The sequence below is a fragment of the Micrasema longulum genome, unplaced genomic scaffold (assembly GCF_059751315.1).
Source record: "Micrasema longulum isolate JH-2025_06_02 unplaced genomic scaffold, ASM5975131v1 h1tg001716l, whole genome shotgun sequence".
NCBI lineage: Eukaryota > Metazoa > Arthropoda > Insecta > Trichoptera > Brachycentridae > Micrasema > Micrasema longulum.
This window is the reverse complement of record NW_028278894.1, coordinates 357,828-376,588: the sequence shown is the minus strand read 5'-3', so window position 1 is coordinate 376,588 and position 18,761 is coordinate 357,828. Positions and strand designations below refer to the sequence as shown.

General features: G+C 32.6%; 1 protein-coding gene across 1 annotated transcript in view; it reads left to right on the top strand.

The window, feature by feature from the left end:
- The window catches only part of Myo81F (unconventional myosin 81F), a 179,064-nt gene that overhangs the window by 78,863 nt on the left and 81,440 nt on the right, over positions 1-18,761 (top strand). Inside the window, exon 3 of the mRNA XM_088237415.1 lies at positions 8,263-8,325. Within this exon, the coding sequence (XP_088093541.1) occupies positions 8,263-8,325 (63 nt within the window). The remainder of the gene's footprint in view (positions 1-8,262; positions 8,326-18,761) is intronic.

The window sequence follows — 18,761 nt, the reverse complement described above, 5'->3', positions numbered from 1 at the left end:
TAATAATAATAAATATTCTTAATCCATCTAGATTTCATTGAATGTTTAAATTTGTTGCAACAGAGAGGGAAAACATTTTTGAGAAGGGAATATGGGAGTCTAGACATTTACAGGGTTTATGACCTGTCATTGGATAGTTTAAGTGGTTAATTTACACACTGTGTAACATTCACCATTTTGCCTATGTTTAAACATCCACCTTTGCTCAATTCTTCCTTCTGTTGACTTTTGTGAAGTAAAAGAGCTGAAACCTTTATCATGTGGGTGAGATTTATCCGGCTGAACCAATTCACCTACTAAGCAACGCCTGAAAACAATGTCACTAAGTAAGATCACTTCAAAAACTCACGATTTAATGGTCCGATATCCCCTCTTCTCTGACGAAAAATGATTCATTTCATTCAGTATTTATCGACCATGAGTGATGCTAAAATATGATTCTCGAAAATACTTAAATTAGTCAGTCGGTCTATTTTGGCTAAAGACTCCGAACTTTGTTGCTCGAAGTTATTAAACACTTCAGCGGTGCTATTCTGAACCGCTCTCACGGCCGTAGAAAACACTTTTATTTCGCATAATTACTTATGCACAAAATACGCGAGATAAAAGTGTTTCCTACGGCCGCAAGAGCGTTTGAAATATCACCCCAGGTGTATATTTTAGCACATTAGTAATCAGAACCCTCTAACAAGCATGAGCCATTTCTGTACAGGTAATAATAGGAAAAAATATTTATACAATGAAATTTTTTCATCTAAATTTAAACTTAACGTTGAGGCGTTAAACAATTTGTAAATTATACACCGTGTTATGTTTTTTTAGAGTACAAATAATAACATGTATATGTGTGCACTATTTCAAGAATTAAAATATTTGAATAGTAAAAAAAGTCCCGGTTACATAGTAAAAATCGTGTTACTTGAACATTTATAATATGAAGTTAGAAATTCTTCTTAATTCAAGATAACTATACGATTACTAAATAAGTTAAAACATAATTTTGAGGATTTAAAAAAACATTAAAAAAATTAATATTGTACATAAAGATTGAAAGTTAGATAGATTAGAAGTTTTAGAAATAAATAGGATAAAAAATAATACTGATAGAATTTTAATAAATCAGCAGATAGAATTCAAAAACTCACCCTTATTAGTCCCCTTAGTTGGACCCTGTACAGTGTACATTGTAATTAAACAATAATTGTTTTTCATATAATAGAAACTTCTCTTACAGTACACCGCCAACACGTGTTTCAATAATTTGTCCCACTCTGTTTCATTGAAATATTGCGTATTGTATCTCTTTTAACTTATTATTTTTAATGTACCTACACTTATGATAATATTTAGTTTTATATAAATTATCCTTACACTATATAATATTTACCAGTCTGAGAATGCCAATTAGAGGGTGAAAGCGCTAATAAGTCAAACAAATAAGTGGAAGTGTAACAAGTATTTTTCAATTAATAACTTATATGTAAATATAAGTTATTACACCATCAAGATTACTATATCGACCTACACCGGTAAACCTTCCCATTACATTGCAATCTTTTAAGTCTGGTCTTGTCAAAAGCAGACAGAACCGAGGGGCATGTATGACAAGATGTATGAATGTGAAAGAAGCTAGGAGTGTATGCCAGGATAGACGTGTGTGGCGGTCCATTCTAGTCTACGGGGAAATGGCGTGATGGTAGTTGTAGTACATTGCAAACGGTAGCCTGGGCGTGACTTAAAAAAAAACTTTATAGGAGGTTAACAAGATTTATCATTAATTGTTTTTTTTAAGTAAAATCAGGTGTTCTGCGTGAGAAATATAATTTTTAGAAAAATTTATTTTTTGATGTTCCAAAACACATTTGACCCTCCTACTGCTGCAACCAAACATACTGCAATTCACCATAGTCGATTTTTATTTATTATAACGTAAATATCCAAGTTATTTACAAACAAAGCCACGCACACCGACAAAAGCATCCGACAGAACCGTTATGTGTTGTCAAACAAAACAAAATGGTTGCTAACCAACAAACCAACATCGCTGGCGCTCTATGAAACATAGTGATAGGGCTTATCTCTGGGTTACGCATTATTACTCTGAGAGTAAAACCGATATTTCTGTGGCTTGGGCCTAAAAGGGCCAATGTCATAACATTCAGCGCATGTTTTTACCTAACAAAAACATCTACCTAATGAGGCGGCCCGTCTCTTAGTGAACGCATTTGTGATATCACGACTCGATTACTGCAATGGAATATATGCTGGCCTCCCTAAATATAAAATGGAACAATTGCAGTCGATTCTGAATGCAGCTGCTAGGCTGATCTTTGGTGTATCAAAGTACGATCATATTACACAGTTGCTTCAAAGTCTGCACTGGCTACGTTTTCCTGAAAGGGTTGAGTATAAGTTGTGTTGGTTAATGTATAAAACAATGCATAACACGGCTCCTCAATACCTTAAGGATCTCTGCATTCCGGATGAGTTGGCAGATAGGCGCCTCACTCTCCGCTCAGCCTCCTGTTCTGCTGTAGGGAAGGTGACACTACCCCAATTACGCAACCAGAGTTCCAAATTTGGTGATAGAGCTTTTGCAATAGCCGGACCTTTGGCGTGGAATGCCTTACCTTCGGAACTACGAAATTGTGCAACAGAATCGCTGTTTAGAAAAAAATCAAAAACTCATTTATTTGTGAAATCGTTTCCTGATTTGAAAAGTGCTACTGCTTAAAAGGAATACAAACATAATACATATGTGTATGGGTAATTTATAAAATTAGTGTGTAAGTGAATAGTAATTAAGAGTAAGCTGATAGAATTAAGTATAATGTACAGCGCCCTTGAAGTGATTATTCACGAAAACGGCGCTATAAAAATTGTCAAAATTTATTATTATTATTACAGGAGAGTAATTTTACGGCAATTTCGTAATGTTATAAATAACTGTTTGAGGTGTAATAAAATATTATCAATCTTTAAAAAAACACAATCACATGTATGTGTACGTATGTAAAATTGTTAAATACGTACATTGTTTAATTGACATCAATCCTCTAAAACATATTGGCCAAAAAACATTGGCCCTTTTAGACCCAAGACACAGATTTATGTTCGAAAATGTGTATGTTTTTACCTTAGAGTATTATATGTATATACTCTAAGGTTTTTACGAAAATTCAAAGTATCCTTGTCGGTAACCTGTAATCGAACATATTTATAAAAAAAATGTATGCATATTCTCCATTTTTTCATTCTAATACGGACCCCGGAGACTGTTTGTGGTCACTGGAACAATTTCTGCTTCACCTCGTAATCATATTTTAGGGAACACAAGGAATCATATACAAAGTCAAATCGTAATTTAGCTACCTGTTTTTTAGTAATGAATAAATTATAAACATTGGAAATTTTATCCGATTCTTTAACGCAGTGGCAAACAAATTCTTTCTTTCTCGAATTTTCTCGACGGAAGGTGACGAAGATAAATGATGGACAGCATAATGAAGAACAATAGATAAAACAGTTTTATTTCAAAATAACAAAAATCAGGGAAATTGGAAATCCAAGATTAAATCCAACTTGAAAACTTTCGTTTCCTAACGATGTTTGTACTTTCGTAGATTTTCATAAATTATATTGAAAATAACACGATTTTATAGATTGACTAGCGGACCTGACAGACGTTGTCCTGTCCAAACGTTGGTTTGCCTGCTATTAGCTGGTTCGCCAAACGTTTTTTTTTTTTTATATTCGAACTTTCGATAAACTTAGTTACATTTGACATTGAGTTCAACATTTCATTATTTTTGTTTTGTCTTTGTGTAATTTCTGTTTCCCAAAGCAAACTAAAAAAAAACTGCAATATTACCAGCCATATATATATAATTCTTATGTACGTGTGATAAATTATTAATATTCAAATATTTAATTTAAATAGGTACCTAGATACTTTTTAATGGTTGAATTCTAAAACATAAAATAAATATTTTTTAAATACAGAATTATTTTAGTAAACCCCAAACTCTGCCCTTCTAACAACATGAGTGAACTTTATTTAGGATTGGGATTTTCAATAATGTATTGAATGTCAGTTAATATTAACAAGAAATTATTACCAAAAATCCAGTAAAAGGAAAGAATCTGATTGAGATCCATAAAAAACGAATGCTGTTTGTAAACATTCGAATAAAAAAATATATATCGAATAATATCTACAAACATGCGCAGCGTAAAGCTCATTATTGTGCAAAAAACCGCACGTAAATCGGTTAAGCCATTTAGGAGGAGTTTAGTGACATCACGCGTACAGAAGAATTATATATATAAAGATATACTAATTTATTTGATGACAAGCTGTAATGGATATACTCGTAATTAGCTGCAGCTTATTATATTTTTACATTTGATTTGTATCCGTATTGTGGGTTTGATTTTTAATTCTATCAACATCAAAACTTTAAAACATGCTATATGAATTCCTCGGCACGAAATTTACCAGTAAAGAATTTATTATAAACAAATCGTGATATGTTCATAACTGTGAAATACCTAATAAAACTAATTGACTTTTTTTGCACGCTATTTCTAAAACTCTAAGATTAGTGCCCTTTTCACCAAGTTTACTTTTTTCGCTAACGAGTGTTTAAATCTAAGCAGGTATCTTCTAGAATGGATCAGACATATTACAGAAACATTTATTCTTGAAGATGATGCTTAAGCGAAAGAACGCAATGATCAATAAGGAATGGCAAAGAACCAAGAAGTTCAATTGGTATTTTATATCAAAATTCAAAATTATTATATTAAATTGTGTAATGTGAGTGCAATAGTGAGCATTGTATTTGTTTTTAGTTCTTCCATTTAGTAATGACTCCATTCTATACTACGATAATTAAGGCTCATTAATTACGAAATATAGTAATGAAACAATTATGAACAATGATAATGAATCATTATTTAATATCCTCCGTAATCTAACAGCCAATTAAACAGCTCTCAGAAAGTTTTATGATGTCTACCGTCAACTATTTAGACATTTTTTACTGTTTGTCTGGAGGACCAAGGTTCAAATCCGGAACTCCGAGTCTCATAATGATAAGAAACTCTTGGGTGACAATACAATGTTTGTTTTGTCCCAAGACTCGACCATTGTCCGCGCAATTAGTTGGACAGGACATTGTTCCGAGACATTTCCAGAGACTGAACAACGATTCCCCCTACCACCGCGCGCGGCCGCATTGTCCTTGTGTAGACGCTTAGGGCTCGTCCATAGTGCGGGCCTTACGCGGTAGCGACAGCGGGGGCGTTAGTTTCAAACATACGAAAACGTATGAAAAACGCCACACATGGCCATAGTACGAGGCTTTACAAACAGGATGACAATAGCGATTTGCTCGACATGTACGTGTCTCTTTCGCGCATTTCTTCAGCCAAAAATGGCTGCAGAAAAACATCCTTTTTATTATTTAGTTCGTCTTTCTTGGTATAAAATAAATAATATTTTTCGTCAAATAAAACTCGCTCAAAGTATACGCCGATACTTACCATTAAATATGTTAACGTTGTTTTTTGTTGTTCTGAATATGTGCTGTTTAAAAAAAAAGTTCATATTATTTAAGTCCCGAATTGAGTTGTTGTAACTCCTGGGAATGTAATTCATATGTATTATTATATATTTTTTTTTTTATAAAAAGAAATATTTGCGTTCTTATGATTTACCCAAATATTTAATTTTGAGGGCCATTTTCAACGAGTTGTAAATAACTCACTATTAGAAAATGGAATCAAGTTGGGGTAGAGTGGGATTCGAACCACAGACCTTTGGTCCGTTAGTCCGAGACACTAGCCACAGGACCACAACCCGATCAAAATACTTTTTACTATATGAGTATTTTCTCACCATCCTTGTTGATTTATTATATAAATAAAAGACGAGGAAAAATTAAAAAAATAATGTAAAAATAATTCATATTACACCTAATGGCCATAAACTTGACAAATTAGAAATTCTCGAAATTAATAGATCAAAAAATAAACCCGACGTAGAATTACGTAATGAACAGATAACACACGTGCATTCTCCATTACTTTACCCATTGTAATATATTTTTACTAATGACTTTTTACCCTTTGTTTTTCAGAAATCATAATTTACAAAAATCACACTCACGAATGATGGGACACTAAAAATAAAATAAAAAAGCATTATATCAACTCATTAGTTAACCCGAAATTTTTTTGATAATGATCCTTAAGATAAAAATAACTTTATTTAATTTACTTTCTTTTATCCTTACCTCTGTTTTCCAAAAATACATTGAACTCCCTAATAAAGATACCAGTCTCAAAGATGTCGCGAAAGCGATGAAACCGATCACTGGATATTCCAAATTTGTGGATTAAAGTATCACTCGTCTTTTATTTATATAATAAATTAAAATGAATATCCATCAAGAATTTTCACTTACAAACTTAAATCCTTGTTGATTTTTTTTTATTTTAATTTCTGTTTTTTTGCACCACAACAAGCCAGGGCCCCGCTACGATTACAATGTAAAGTTAACAGAGTTATTATCCACTGTCTTGAAATAAAACCCGATATTTGTGTATGAAAATGAGTATATTTTAATGAACACTTAAAGTATCTTCGTCGGTAACCTATAATTGAACATGTTTAGAAGAAAAAATTGTATGCATATTCTGCTTTTCATTCAGAAAACTTAATTTTACTTTGTAGATAAAATTGAAGATAAATGATTACCTCCCAATGTAATCGGGGCCTAGGAGGCACAGAACACAGAAAAGAAAAAAAATCACATTAAATTATTGTGTTCTATAGATATATCGAATATAACATGGGAACGTTGGCAAAAACATTTTCAGGGTGACATTGGGTATATTCGCAGATTATCTATTCAATGGGTTTATCGTATAAAAAGACATAGCTGTACAAACAAACAAAAGTCATATAAAACATTTATCGAAAGCAAATTAATTAAGTTGAGTAATTCGCAAATTAACGTTCGGTGTTAAACTTTTATAGCTCGGTGTGGTTTATTGTGTTTGGCGAAAATATTGGTTGGAAATTAGGGGTAGGGATGGTCACATGACCTATTTTTGCAAGGGAGGCGCTTTCGGGAAATCACTTACAGCTTTTTTATCGGAGAAACCCCATACTATTAAGTACCTCTCTGTCACGAGTTGATACGGTAACTCGAACTCCGATAAGTTTTCTTTCTTTCAGCCTGTTAGTTGGCTGAGTGTTAAATATAACTATATATGTATGTCGACAAATTACAACAGAGACGGAGAACATTTTAGAGAAGGGAATATAGAAGTCTAGGCTTATAGACCTGTCATTGGCTTGTTAATATTTATTTTATTTTACGCTTTATATTCAGATACAATTTATATACATAAAGGAGCAGGCATATTGCGTAAAGCTATTTCTTTCTACCTACCCAAACCGTTCAGTTTGAGAAAATTACAAGTACAACAATAGTTTCTATAATAAAATCATATTGATTTATTTTTGCACCACAACAGGCCAGGAGGCCCAATTACAGTGGTGAATTACATAACAGAACACCCAGGCTTAAGAAAACTCACATTTTATTTTTTCTGTTCTCACCAGGAATCGAACCCGGAACCTTCCGTTTGTGAGTCAAGCGTCTTGACCACTTCACCACGGAGGCCGCCTATATTATTTTATATATTTTTGACACTCTTGCAATAATATTTACATACATGTCCACCCTCATTCCATGATAACACAGGCTAACCCACACAAACACACTAACATGTATTGTACGAGTATTTCGTGTATTTTTGTGGATATCTGTCATTGGTTTTATTCTCTGTATATTTTATTTGTTATACTTTTTACATGGATTACTGTTGATATCCCCAATAAATAAAAAAAATAAAAAAATACAGTTACCAAAACACCTTTCTTTTGAAAACAAAATAACGCTTTTAAGCTGTTAATCTAGGACTAAGGGAGATAAAGTCGTTAACATCACATGCTACGCAGACGATGCAACTAAACTCCATTAGATGAGGTATTATTTGTAAACCCGGCAAATTCCAAAATCTTAAGAAAATTAAATATGAATGGAATGGAATGGAAACTTATTCAGAAAACAATTGTTTACAATAATTATGGCTGCCCGTATAATGTACATGCTAGTGTTATTATAAATCAAAATGCATTTTTTTAGTAATAATAATGCCATTTTCCTTAACCAGATCTATTCACAGACATACACAGGATCCATCTTAGTTGCAGTCAACCCTTACAAAGAACTCGAGTGCTACAATGCAGTAAGTAATTTACTATTATTTATATGCCTTTGAGATATTTATGATCGTCCTCTCCGGGACAAAGTGCTCCCTCTGTTCCATTTACTTCTCCCGGTAATGCGCCGTCCTTATCAACCGTCTCCCGGCAAACCTCTGAACATCATCCGACCATCTCATCGGTGGGCGTCCTTAGAGCCTCACATTCTTTGGTCTCAACTTGAGAACACGCTTTGTCCATCTATCGTCGGAAATTTCCGTTATGTGGCGTGCCCATTTCTACAACAGATATTTTCTGACCACGCCGTGACATCGAAAATAAAAACGATGGATTTTTGACAAATATTTTCAACCCTTTCAGACCTAAATTGATTCCCGTGGATAAATAAAATATTTTATAGCGAATCATTTAAAAAAAAAAATTTTTGGCTTTATGTGATTTTACATAAAATCTTCATATATGTTAAAAAGAACACTACGAAAAAATTTGGACAACGGTTTTATTCACACATTTTATAAATTATTTAACGTTCATTCCTAATGAACATTGGCTTTCTGCCTGATAATAATAAGAAAGTTCATGAAACATAAAATACTGGACAAAAATTGTACACGAAATTGCACTGGAAAACATTCAAGACATCAAATAAAATTAACCAAAAATGCTGACATACACAAATATAATACCAGACAACAACTACACTACATTAAACAAGCAAAGACAAATGTAGGATAGTCAAAAATGCTGTACAATGGACTTTAACATTAAAATGGCTTACCTTACCATTTTAAAAATTACACTGGATACAAATATAAAATCACATAATCACTACACTAACCAGACGAGAAATAATAGGACTAGACCTTACAATATTTCTTGTATAACCCTAACGAGTTTAAAAAAAAATGTAATCTTAAAAAAATCTTACAGTATACTCGTATGTTTCAAAATGTTGTCAAAATAAGACAGAGAAGAGACTATCACTCCCTCTCACTTCTGTTCAATGTACTTCATAATCCTAACGCTCCTATATACCTGCGTGAAAAATTTCAACGCTTATCAGTTCATGGTTTACCTCTTCGTTCTAATTCTCAAGGCACTCTCTTAATACCCATCCACAATTCCTCTTTCTTCTCTATCTCATATAGTGTCCATGCGGCTCGACTGTTGAATCATCTCCCATCCACCATCAAAGATGTTACTTCATTATTTCTGTTTAAATCACGTCTGAAGAAACATCTCCTTTCTTTTCCTTAATCTATCCTCCTTTCCTTTTTCCTCTTTGTTCCTTTTTCCCATTGAGTAATAGTTTTGATTTAAGGTAATGTATAAACAAATATGTTTATTTCAATTTTTATATATCTTTGGCTTTTTTTTTCTTTTTTATTGAATATGTTTTGTAACTTGAATTATAAAAATAAAACTTTTATTTTATTGGTTGGTTGGAAGAAATTGCCATTTGGCAATAAGCCCGCCAATGTACAATAACATTATCTACAAAAAGTTAAATAAATAAATATTTTTATTCAGTGAAAATCACTTAATTTTTTGAGATATGTTGTATTTAAAATCTGTCATGTTAAACTTTCCCTTATTATCATAAAAAAAACAATGGAAATTTGCTCCAAAACACACAAATCAGCCAGAAGCCAGCTGTCAAAAATAAACTAACTTTTCCATGTACTGCCTACTATTAATATAAATAGAAAAAAATAGAGACCCAGTTAGGGTTACCAATAAATTTTTTATATATAGAAATTATTATTCAATTTTGGTGACCTTTTTCAACGAGTTATAACTCAATATAAAAGTAAATAACTCACTATTGGAAAATGTAAATCAAATTGGGGTAGAGCGGGATTCGAACCTCGGACCTCTGATCCGTGAGTCCGCAACACTAGCCACGGGACCACAACCCGATTTTTAGTTTAGTACACCCGAGTTTATGTGTGCATGTTTAGCCTAGGCATTATAACAATGCATAGCTGTTAAGTGACCACATTATACACTGCTCTCTTTATATTCAAACATCCGTATTTCTTCAATTCTTCCATGTGTTTATTTTTGTCTAGTTAAACAACGAAAACATTTACTGACTTATCTTACGCCTTATTTATGCACATAGGATTTTGTAAGTGGTTTTTTGGGTGGCTCCTACCCCAGTTGGGGGTGACAGGAGCTACGATGTTGATGTTCGATGTGTATTTTTTACATGTAATAATAAAATGCGGAATTTGCTATGAAGCTCATAATATAACTATATATTAATGCTGCCTTTAAGAATCATTTTTTATTTTTCATTATTTTTTAATATTTTTTTTTATAATCTGTAATTGAACGTAGTTATGCAGAAAGCAGCCAGTCCACAATTTTGTAAAAATGAGATATTAATGTTATAAGGTGCAGTAAGGTCAATTCTATATTCTGCTAAAAACAGCCAGACCGCTTTCATACAAAAAACTGTATTAATCAGCTTCTGAAAATGGTGTCGATTACAAAAATAGCATTTTTCAATTTGCTAAAAACACCCACAGCATTTGAAAAATCTTACCGTTCTTTAAAAATCGTTGAAACTGGTCAAATACATAATTAGATTCTTGTTTGTCATTAAAAAAACTAGTGTTTTCATTGTTTATCATTTGTTAAAGTCAAAAACATTCCAACTATTGTGTAGACTTGATTATTCAGTCCTTTCACAAAAATGCTATTATCTCAGTTTCACTTTTCTATGGCAGGCTGCTTTCTGCATAACTATGTTCAATTCTCCTTAAAATTTCGTTTTAATTTATTGAATTGAGATTCTTAATGGCCATTTTCTTTTATTTATTTAATTTATTATTTTTTGTGCTTGTTTTTAGTTTTTTAACTTTATTATATATTTTTTAAATATTTTATTTTTGCGATTTATTCATTTTTATGATAATATAGTAATTTTGTTTTTATTAATTTATATTTTTCGCATGTAGCTTTAGAACAGGTTTTTTTTTGTACTGCATACAGGGATTTTTTTGTATTGCAAGTAGGGGTTTTTCTTGTGTCGCAAGTTGGGATTATTTTTTTGTATTGCAAGTAGGGGTTTTTTTTGTGTCGCAAGTTGGGATAATTTTTTTATTTTCGAAGTAGGAATTTTTCTTCCCAATAAACGCCGTATTTTGGCGCTAAAGCTGAAGCGCCAGAGTAATGGCAATAACGCAATTTTGAACTGCACGATGTTATTTTTGAAACTGTATATGTAGGTACTTTGAAACATTCAACATTTTATATGATTTTGTCACGTTATCAAATAATAGCAAATTCTTTGAAATCTGACGTCTTTACACGCGTGTCTTATCTTCATTAACGAATGTACACATTATATAAATTATATTTAATTCCGTTGGTCACCAATGTCACCATTAATCAGATCCTGGCTTGTGCCACTCCCTTGACCCTGTACATTCTACATACACCCAGACTAAAATCACATCAAATTTACATTAATTTTACAATCACTTTGTATTTTTCTTCTTAATAACTTTTTTGTATTTTAGTATAAGAACGCAAATAATTAATGTTATATTTTTAAAAATATAACAAAAATTAAAAAAAAAAAAAAAAACACCAACGCTCTCTGGGGAAAACTAGTCATGTACGCGTTTCTTAAAAAAAAAAAAAAACCCTAATTTTTCCATATTTTTTTTCGCAAATTAAAAAGGGTCGTCATATCATATCTGTCGATCTTTTAAATCCACCCTCTGATAACTTTATCATAAATCTTAATATCATAAGTATACAGAGGTCATTCACTCAAAGAAGAAGATTACAATTAGTCTGAGGAGAAGAAGCAAAAGAAGATAACAGGGATTTTGAGTATTATTCAATTAAAATCTACAACGCTATCTATTAAAACAATTAGTAACGAGAAAATGTTTAAAAAGGCTATAAAAAATGGATAGTGGAGCTAGGTAGAAGTAAAATGGATTGTCTCATTCGCCCAAACCAATATTGAATCAACTGCTCCACAAGTGTATAGCTTGTTAGGTTTTTGTTATTTTTATTATGCGTTTTGTAATATAAATAATATAGATGTACATATATACCTAGTTTTTAAAACAGTCTGAATATTTTGTTAATTATCTCTGTTTATTAAGTTAGTCTTCTTTGTTTATTCTCAAATGTAAAAACATTTCAAAAAAGTATATTGTTAAGTGTCCTTGGCACGGGTAACCCCAGTGAGGTTACATTATTTTTATTATTGATTATAGTTTGTAAGAGTAAAATAAGAATAAATAGATAAATAAATAAACAACTTTTAATTTCAAAATCAAGAAATTTAAGCTAACCACTTAAACACATGTTTGTATGCAATGGATCCTACAAATAAATATACAAAGACAGTCGTGATGCATTCCAATCTTTTACTAATAACCTAATAGAGTCGCCCATACGGAAAAAAACCATTGTTTGATTTTTGACCACAAAGTTAGCTACATATTACAGCAATACAACGGATTGTAAGTACTTGGGTTAAGAATTGCAATCGCTAACCAAAACCGTTACACGTTTGTTGTTAAACTAAAAACCAAACTAAAACCAAACCAATAATTTGGAACGCTTTTGTTCTATGCAATAGAGCTTAAGGGCTTCTCTTGAGAAGCTTCTCTAGCTTCTCTTATGGGCCTGCCACACACTCGACAAGTGGCATGGGAAGTAGCGAGGAAAGGACGCAGAGACGTAGTGTGGCAATATTACTCGTCATGCCGCACGTCATGCTCCTCGTCGCGTCGACCGCTCCCTTTTTTGTCGGTTTTTGAGCGCCAAAGGACCGGCAATATGAGCGCGAGTAGCCGGCCACATAATCGCGCGGTCGCAGTACGCATCGAGCGCTCACACAAGACGCACGCGTCATTTTTGTATGATGTATATTTCTTTGTATGACATTGGTATAATAAGCTATACTAAAAATTCATAGCGCGCATGCTGCCACAGTTTCATCGTCCATTGTATAGTAAGACAAATGACTAGTGCGATTAATTGCGCGAGTAGAGAAGTGTGTGGGCGGAGAGGGCAACATCGAGCGAGAGGGCGGCAGCGCGAGGAGCATGAGCAGCGCAAGGAGCATAGTGTGGCGGGGCTATTAGATACAAATAATATTATGATGATTTGAATGCACGGCTCGTTTATTTGTAGCATTCATGGAGGATACAATTAAGGGATTTTTAGTAGCAAACTAGTTTTTTTTAAAGCACTCAAAAATGCTGATTTTGAAGTTATCTAGTTCCAGTAATTACCCCGCGATATTATGATCCTACAACTTCTTGTCAGTTGAGGTTTTTTTATTTAGCAAGTTGTATTAAATTCTTATTGAAAAACAAACAAACCATCACGCCGTTTCCCCGCAGGGGTAGGCATCTCTGCCTTACTCTCGTATAGAATGCCATATCACTCTATCTTTGCATACAGACATCGCTTCCTCTACATTCATACTTCTTCTCATGCACGCACGCCGATTATTCCTACTTTTGACATGTCTATCTTCAAGTATTTGATGGACTTGATCGTGCCATGTCTTTATCGCTCTTCTTCGTTTTCTGCATCCATCAACATTCGCATCGTAGATCCTTTTAGCCGTTCTTTCGCTGTCCATTCGCTCTACATGTTCAAACCAACGCAGCACCCCTTTCTTGATTCTGTTGATAATGCATATCTCAGCCTTACACAGTTCACGGATCTCGACATTTGTGCACCTATCATACATTGTTTTACCACACATTCGCCTGAGGGATCGTATGTCGACAGCATTTAACCTACTTTCATCATAATTTTTCCAATTCTATACTTCACTCCCATACATTGGATTTGGCACTAGAACTCCATTGTGAACTGCTAGTTTAGCCTTCTGCTATAAACATTTGTTTGCCAAAGTAGATTTTAGCGCATGGTTCACCCTATTCCCGGCCCTCACCCTCATTTCAATATCTTTCTCGGTCTTTCCATCCCTAGTAAACATACTTCCTAGATAGACAAATTCTTCTACCCGATTCAGAATATCTCCGTTTACACTAATTTCACATTTAGTTATATTTTCATCCCTTTCAAAAACCATCACTTTCGATTTATCAACATTCATAAGCAAATCGCTTTTCTTGCATGCATCGTAGACTTTTGTTACGAAGAATTGCAGGTCTTCTTTGATGCTAGCAAGAAGCACGGCATCATCAGCATACAGAAGACAGTTATACCACTCATTTTTGCTCCCATTCTTAAATCTTTCAGATCACATAGATACACATCCCTGTCTGACTTCTTTGGGAATGTTAAACCACGATGTGAATGACCCATTCACCTTCACACATGCTGTGCTGTCCTTGTACAGTGACGCAATAGCCCTTGTCAGCTTACCATTCACTCCATACTCCGATAAAACCTTCCACAATTTCTCTGTCATATTGTATTTTCAAACAATTTTTTTTCTGTAATTTTTAATAACAGATGTGTTCTGTAACTAGTCTTATTAAATTAAATCAATGTCCCGTGTAAGAAAAAAAAAACACTTGATTTATTGGGTCCACGTATAGTATTTAGTGAACATGATAGAAATAAAATAAAAAGGAATCAATTCATTAGTGACGTAAACCTTGACAAAGAAGCTTGTTTGCTTTGAAACCGGTCGGTGAAAAATAAAAATTAGTGGTTAAAAACAAAGTTGTTTTATTTATTATTATAAATCAATGTCAATTGATTAACATAGAAAAACACAAAGTTAGTACATACGATATTTTAACATATTTATTTTTGTACTAAGAAACTTCTTCATAACTCCTGACGTTCGTGACGATAGTTTTATATTTTAAGTCTCCCTAGTACAGAAATAACCGTTCCCTTTCCCTCCATATAAATCTCTCCTCAGTTTCATTTAATAATGTCGTTATAACGAGCTAATTATATCGCCCCTTGCCTCGGGAAGGAAATTACTATTTAAATTCTAACAGTGCATTATTTTTCTTTGTTCTTTGGCCAAGGAGGAAAGAGACATTTTGTAATAATACATGTACGTAAATAATAATTGTTTCGTCTGTTTGGTTCTGGAACTTGGTAGTCGCGTAAGTCGAAAAGTAGAAAAAACACTTAATCAAAATTTAGATTTAGTAGCACAATAGTCATTTCTTCAGATGAGCGTAACAAACAGGGCGTAGATGTCTAGAATAATGTAACTGGAAGAGTCCTGCAATTTCAATATGTTCCCTTTTATACAGGAGATCACTTGCATTACTATGCATCAAGTGGCCGGCGCCAAAACACGCCTGTTCAAATTTGTGCCGCCTAAACAAATCGCGTTGTTCAAAGACCATTAAAAATATTTTTCTCGAACGCCCTGTTGTACTCCCGCATTGTTACACGAATATTGTTTCTTATTCATTACATAACAGTCTTAAAATAATATTTAGACAAAAGTACATCTTTACAGCTTCAAAACTAAAATACAAATACATACAAAGAAAATGTTAGTATGTAATTATTATATCATACAAAAAATATCCACGTGCATACGCAATAAGTCAAAATCTGAATACTGTAGTAGGCCAAATACAAATTAAAATATCTCTAGAAATCTGCTCATAAAAAGTCCAAACAATAAATTTCTTATCATAATAAAATAAAACAATATTATGTGAATAAAATTTGTATAAAACCACTCACCGACTTATCTGTCTACCGGTTTCGAGACGTAACCCGTCTCTTCGTCAGGACAACAACACTACACCAACATGCAAATACCACTACACACCTTCACCATAGTAGATTTGCAAAAATATAAAATCGACATGCAGGTTAGACACATGCTTCACTACGCCACCACCGAGGATTAATTACTTATGAAGCTAATATTTCAAAAGGATTAACAATCGGAAAAGGAGGAAAAAGGGAGGGGGAGGGTAGGGTGACCATTACAATGAAATATCGAATAATGGACTATATTGGAAAGTTACTTGATTATTAATTAATGGTACATTATTTTTCAAAGCCTTCTTTATGTAAAAAATCTCCATATTATTTACTTTCAGTCCTTTATTATTTATGTGTAAAACTTGAACACCGGTATCTTTATTAAATTCATGATTTGAGTCTATAATGTGGTTGGCGAATTCTGAGAAGTTATTATTACTAAGACATCTCATGTGTTCTTTAACACGAGTATCGAAATTTCTTGACGTTCTTCCAATGTAGACTGAAGAACAAGAATTGCAATTTAATTGGTAGATATGTATATTTATATATGTATGTTGGTGTAGTGTTGTTGTCCTGACGAAGAGACGGGTTACGTCTCGAAACCGGTAGACAGATAAGTCGGTGAGTGGTTTTATACAAATTTTATTAACATAATATTAAAATGTTGGACCACAAAGTTAATGCTTTGAATATTAATAATATAAATAAAACAACTTTGTTTTTAACCACTATTTTTTCATTTTTTTCACCGACCGGTTTCAAAGCTAAAAAAGATTCTTTCTCAAGGTATGTTAAGTTTACCTTAAGAAAAAAGCTTGTTAAGCTTTAAAAAACCGGTCGGTGAAAAAAATTTGTGGTTGAAATCAAAGTTGTTTTATTTAAATCGGTGCGAAGGTTTTCACGGTCACTGTTATCAATATGTTTCCCTGAAGATGGCTCCTGCAATTGTGGTATCCGAAACGTCGGAACAAATCCAACACACACGCTATCACCCAAAAAAGAAACGTATTGTTTTATTTATTTTATTATAATTAATAAACACAAAGTTAGTGCCTCAAATATAAAAATAAAATAATCTTATTTATTTACTAACGAGTGCTTTCGCTTAAGGGCGCGAAATAGGCAAATAATATATTATACTGTGGGCGTAATTACTGGCATGTAGTAAAGTATCCCAACTAAAGACATCATTTTCTAGCAAGTCGGGACAGAGTAATAATTGTGTAGTGTGTAAAATAAGTTATTAATAAGTAAATAACACAAAAATATTTTTTAAATATGTATTCAAAGAAAAATAAGTAACTATAAACAAACTTTTATTATTAAATGTAATACGTAAACACAAATAATTTTTACTGTTATCAAAAACATTTTTCACTTTGTGGTATGACATTTTACACTTATTTGTTTTATAAATTTGTATTAACCACTTAATTAAGTGGTTTATACAAACTTATAAACAAATAACAAATAATTAACTAAATATGGGCAAAAACGCTAAAAAAAATACTTTAGCTAAAAGTACAATAAAAGTCTTATATGCACGTTTACTTTATTTTTGTACCTTAAGACTAAGGTTAACAATATGAAGAACATTATAAAGCCAATCAAAAATGTATGTGTATTTGTTCATTTACTTAAACATCCTTAATTTTCATTGATTTTGCCGTGCGCGATTATCATACACATTTGTATTGATTAGTATTCGAATGAAATTTTCTATGTCGGTACGATAGTCCTAGCTCTTATAAGAATAATTGCATTATAAAAAACAAAACAATAGAGACACGTTAATGAAAAAAATCTATAGTATGTTAAAAAAATCACTGTTCTAGTGCCATGATCCAAAGAGAAAATACGAGAATACGTTTGCATGAAGAAGAGTCTAACTGCATTACCTCTGAACTCTTTAAAGCTGTTTCGCTTAAGTAATTTTATAATAGAAAAGTTCGAGATAGCTAAAAACCTTAGTTTCATAGATGAAAACGCCTTTCCAAATAATTCATCATCAGCTCTTAATGGTGCATAGGGCACTGCATTAGTACACCAATCGCAGCGTATCTTGATCATTTTTTGTTACACGGAGATGAGATGATCAGTCTTACGCTTTAGATACCAGTCCAGGGACTATGAAATACTCTGGTGTGAAAACACCCATTTCAATCAATATTTCGTTTCAACCATTTAAGATCGAACGCGAGACCTCTTGCTTGGTAGGCAAACAAATTAAAAATAATTACTCAATGTCAACCTTTACTTATTTCAGTTTAAAATGTATCATGCAATTATGTTTTTTTTCATACATGTAATTTGTGTATTAATTTTTATGCATTGTTATAACAATTTCGTATTATTTATTAATTTTTATTTTATATAATATTTACATTGATTTCTAAATTTATGCGACTGGTTTATCTTTATTCAAAAAAATAAAAACACTTATTAATTTTAAATTAATTTTTTTATCTTATTAATTTTTCATGAATCGAAAAACGTATGAATTTCATGTATATATATATATGGCTCACATCCCAACCTACTGACTCCGTTTATTATGGCGCCCAGTAGAATTTTAAAAAGGCTGAAAATAGAACATCACTATTGTTGTTTATCCCTCGGCCACGTGGTCCCGCTAAATCAACACTAATAAAACAAGTGAACGCAATTAAGAACAGAAACAATAACAGCTGAGCGCCGATTGGTTCTAAAGGGAGAGTAAAATAATAAACAAACGAGGGCTTACAAAATT